General features: G+C 41.0%; 1 protein-coding gene across 1 annotated transcript; it reads left to right on the top strand.

Annotated features, from left to right (window-relative positions):
• The first annotated feature begins 2366 nt into the window (after positions 1 to 2366).
• LOC110266774 (uncharacterized) lies at positions 2367 to 2969 on the top strand. The gene has a single exon (XM_021111781.1). It carries the CDS (start codon positions 2367 to 2369, stop codon positions 2967 to 2969), a length of 603 nt encoding a protein of 200 aa, XP_020967440.1.
• The last annotated feature ends 1222 nt before the right edge of the window (positions 2970 to 4191 follow it).

The raw sequence follows: 4191 nt of genomic DNA, 5'->3' as shown, positions 1-4191 counted from the left end.
TGACTTGATGGATCAACTGCAAGGAGCTGGAGTGTTTTCCAAGATTGATTTGAGATCCGGTTACCATAAGATAAGGGTGAAAGAGGATGATATCCCTAAGACTGTGTTTAAGACGCGCTATGGACACTACGAGTTTGTGGTGATGTCCTTTGAGTTAACGAATGCACCTGCGGTTTTCATGGATTACATGAACAGAGTCTTTCGTCCCTTTCTGGACAAATTCGTGGTGGTCTTCATAGATGACATCTTGGTTTACTCTAAGACAGTGAAGGAGCATGAGGAACACTTGAGGACTGTGTTGCAAATCTTAAAGGAGCGGGAATTGTATGCCAAGTTGTCGAAGTGTGAGTTTTGGAAGGAGGAAGTAAAGTTCTTAGGTCATGTGGTGAGCAAAGGAGGAATAGCGGTGGATCCTTCTAAGGTAGAAGCGGTGATGGAATGGGAAAGACCATCGATGGTGACGGAAGTCCGAAGTTTCTTGGGCTTAGCCGGATATTACCGAAAATTTATTGAAGGATTTTCTCGGATAGCACTACCGATGACTAAGTTGACGAGGAAGGAAGTGCCTTTTGTGTGGACGTCAGAGTGTGAAGAAAGTTTTCAAACTTTGAAGCAGAAGTTAACTTCAGCACCTGTTTTGATTTTACCGGAACCGCATGAACCATTTGAAGTGTATTGTGATGCATCACTGAAGGGTTTGGGTTGCGTGTTGATGCAACACGGAATGTGGTGGCTTACGCATCGCGTCAGCTGAGACCGCATGAAGTAAATTACCCAACTCATGACTTGGAATTAGCGGCGATTATGTTTTCATTGAAAATTTGGAGACACCACTTGTAAGGAGTGAGGTTTAGTGTCTTTTTTGATCATAAGAGCCTCAAGTACATCTTTGATCAGAAAGAGCTCAATATGCGTCAGAGGAGGTGGATGGAGTTGTTAAGGTAGCATTTGGTGGAGAGACAGAGACGGAAAGATTGAGACTGAGAGACAGAGACTAAGAGACAGAGATTGAAATAACTTTTAGTATTCTGTTTGGTACAAAGTGGGAGACAGAATTTGAAACAAGAATGAAATTCTAATTTAATTTTTACAAAAAGTAAAATTTAAATTAATTAATTGAAATGAAGGTATTTTAGGTATAAAATGTTATTAAAGTTTCAGTCTCCATCTCTAAAAATTTTAGTCCCATGTGTCCCCACATTTTGGAGGTACTAAAATACTGAAATTTTGGGGACAGAGACAGAAATTTTAGTACCAGTCTCTGAACCAACAAACACGATACTGAGTCTCAGTCTCTCAGTCTCTGTCTCAGTACCTCAAAACAAACGCTACCTAAAGGATTATGATTTTGAACTGAGTTATCACCCTGGAAAGGTGAACGTGGTGGCGGATGCATTAAGTCGGAAGTCTTTAACCATAGCATGGATGAGAATCAAAGAAGAGGAGCTAGTGGATAAGTTTTTGGATCTTAAGCTAGATATTGGTGAAGTTGCCGGAAGAGCTTGCTTGAATCAGTTGCAAATCTTGAGTACCTTTAAAACGGAGATTCAGAAGGCTCAGTAAGATGAGCGAAAGCTTCAGCAATTGTTTCAACCAGTTGGTAATAAGAGGCGTGGAGAATTCACTAAGGATGGTGAAGGATTATGGAGATACAAAGGAAGAATTTGTATACCGGATGTCGGGAGTTTGAGGCAAGACTTATTGTCGGAAGCTCATAACAGTGGGTTTTCTATTCATCCCGGAAGTACGAAGATGTACTATGACTTTAAGAAGATGTTCTGGTGGCATGGGATGAAAGGTGATGTAGCAACAGTGGTATCCAAGTGCCTGATGTGTCAGAAAGTAAAGATAGAGCATCAGAAACCATCGGAAATATTACAGCCACTTGAGATTCTTCAGGGGAAGTGGGAAGGAATTGCGATGGACTTTGTGACCGGTTTACCGAGGACTAGGTCGGGATTTGATGCGGTTTGGGTGATCGTAGATCGCTTAACCAAATCCGCTCATTTTCTGCCTATCCGAGTGAACTGTTCTATGGAGGAGCTAGCAAGGTGGTACATCAAGGAGATAGTAAGGTTGCACGGTGTGCCATCGAGCATAGTGTCGGACCGTGATCCCCGATTCACATCAAGGTTTTGGGGAGCTTTTCAAAAAGCTTTCGGTACGAAGCTATGTCTCAGCACCGCATATCATCCACAAACGAATGGACAGTCAGAAAGGACTATTCTGACATTAGAATATATGTTGAGAGCGTGTGTATTGGATCAACCCGGAAGTTGGGACCGTTACATGCCATTGGTGGAGTTTGCGTACAACAACAGCTTTCATGCGAGCATAGGGATGGCTCCGTATGAGGCCTTGTATGGATGAAAGTGCAATCTCTACTTTGTTGGTACGAGTCCGATGAAGTAAGTGTTTTGGGACCTGATTTGGTAGTAGAGACTACTGAGAAGATTAAGAAGATTTGGGAGAGGATGATAACTGCTCAGAGTCGACAGAAGAGCTATGCGGATCAGAGGAGGAAACCGATAGAATTTGAAGTGGGACAACATGTGTTTCTCAGGGTTACACCGACAACCGGGATTGGAAGAGCGATCAAAACCAAGAAGTTGAATCTGATGTATATAGGACCGTTTGAGATTCTGAGGCGATTCGGGCCGGTGGCATATCAAGTTGTATTGCCACCTCATCTGTCTAACTTGCATGACGTATTCCACGTGTCCCAACTCCATAAGTACACGTCGGATGCGGCTCATGTGTTAGAGCCCGAGTTGGTCGAGTTGAAGGAGAACTTGACATTTCAAGTAACACCGGTGAGAATTGATGATACCAGTGTGAAGAAGTTACGCAGGAAAGAAGTTCAGTTGATTAAAGTTGCTTGGAAACGAGCAGGAGTGGAAGAGCATATTTGGGAATTCGAGTCCGAGATGCGAAAGGATTATCCCGAGTTATTCTCATGTAATCACTAAATTTTGAGGGCAAAATTTCTTATTTGGTGGGGAGAATGTAAGAACCACGACTAATTAATCGCCTAATAAGGTAATTAATATTGCACAAATTAGGTTCTGAAAATTTAGAGTGAGAATTTGAGGATGTAAATATGATTTTTGGACTCAGTAGGTTTTTTTTGAGTTACAAGGTGTGTTTTCTACGAAAAACCATGAACTGGCAGTCGAATCGGTTCAAGTCTGCCCAGTACTGCGCGAGAAAAAGTGAAAATAGTCAAAAACCTTAGAAAAACATTAGAAGTGGAAAACCGGGCGTTAATTTTAAAGATTTGGCCCAAGCTAAAAATGCTAACGGGTTGGACCGGACCCAAGCCTAACATATATAAACACTTAAGTGAACCTTTTTCACTCTCATAAACACACACACTCAGCAGAAAAGAAAAGAAGGAAGAGGAAGAAGAAGTACTATTCATCTTCAACTTCCCAGGCCCATATCTTAAGCTATAGAGCTCCGATCGCCGCACCATTTGCGGCTACGCCTTCCTTGTGAAGAGCTCTACAAAACTCACCCAAGAAATTGGTAAGGAAATCACGAATCCTTCTCAGTTATTCTCTTCAAAATTTGAGTTTTAGGGCTTTTGATTAAGTGAGGTTTTGTGATTTTGGGGTGTTTAGGTACGCTTTAGCCTTTGATTATCATTGGATTTGGCTTCCAAAACTGTTGGGTAAGGTGATTTGCTCTTGAACCCTTGTAAAATTATGATTAGATTGAGTCCTAGGTTGATTAGTGATGATTTGTGTGCATATGGCTTGATTATTGTGAGTTAGGAAGTCTTTGGAACTTGTTGGTGCTTGCTTGGAGTTGATTGGAGGCTTGCTTGTGGTTGAAAGCTTATCTTGAGCTCAATTTTGGGTTTTTCGCATATTGGGAATCGGCCAAGGTATGGTTTCGATTTTCTCTATGTAGTATATAATATTCATGGACACTTAGACTAGTGACCCATAGTATAGGTTTGAATTAAAATGCATGGTTGTTGGGTTGTTAAATGATGATGTATGATGATTTTTTAGTTTGATTATGATATTTGATTATGATATGATGATGAATAATGATTGTGTGAAGTTGAGAAGTGGTTTGGGATGATATATGTGATATTGAGGTTGATGATATGGTAATGTGGTTGGAAAAATTGAATGTGGATTGATTATAGTATTACATATTTGATGTTGATGGTCGAGAATA

This window comes from Arachis ipaensis, chromosome B9, assembly GCF_059453495.1.
Source record: "Arachis ipaensis isolate K30076 ecotype BB chromosome B9, ASM5945349v1, whole genome shotgun sequence".
Lineage (NCBI taxonomy): Eukaryota > Viridiplantae > Streptophyta > Magnoliopsida > Fabales > Fabaceae > Arachis > Arachis ipaensis.
The sequence above is the reverse complement of the archived record's forward strand: the minus strand, read 5'-3'. Positions and strand labels throughout refer to the sequence as shown.

Coding starts and splice junctions, on each gene's coding strand:
- LOC110266774 (XM_021111781.1), top strand. CDS start 2,367: ATGAAAGTGCAATCTCTACTTTGTTGGTACGAGTCCGATGAAGTAAGT.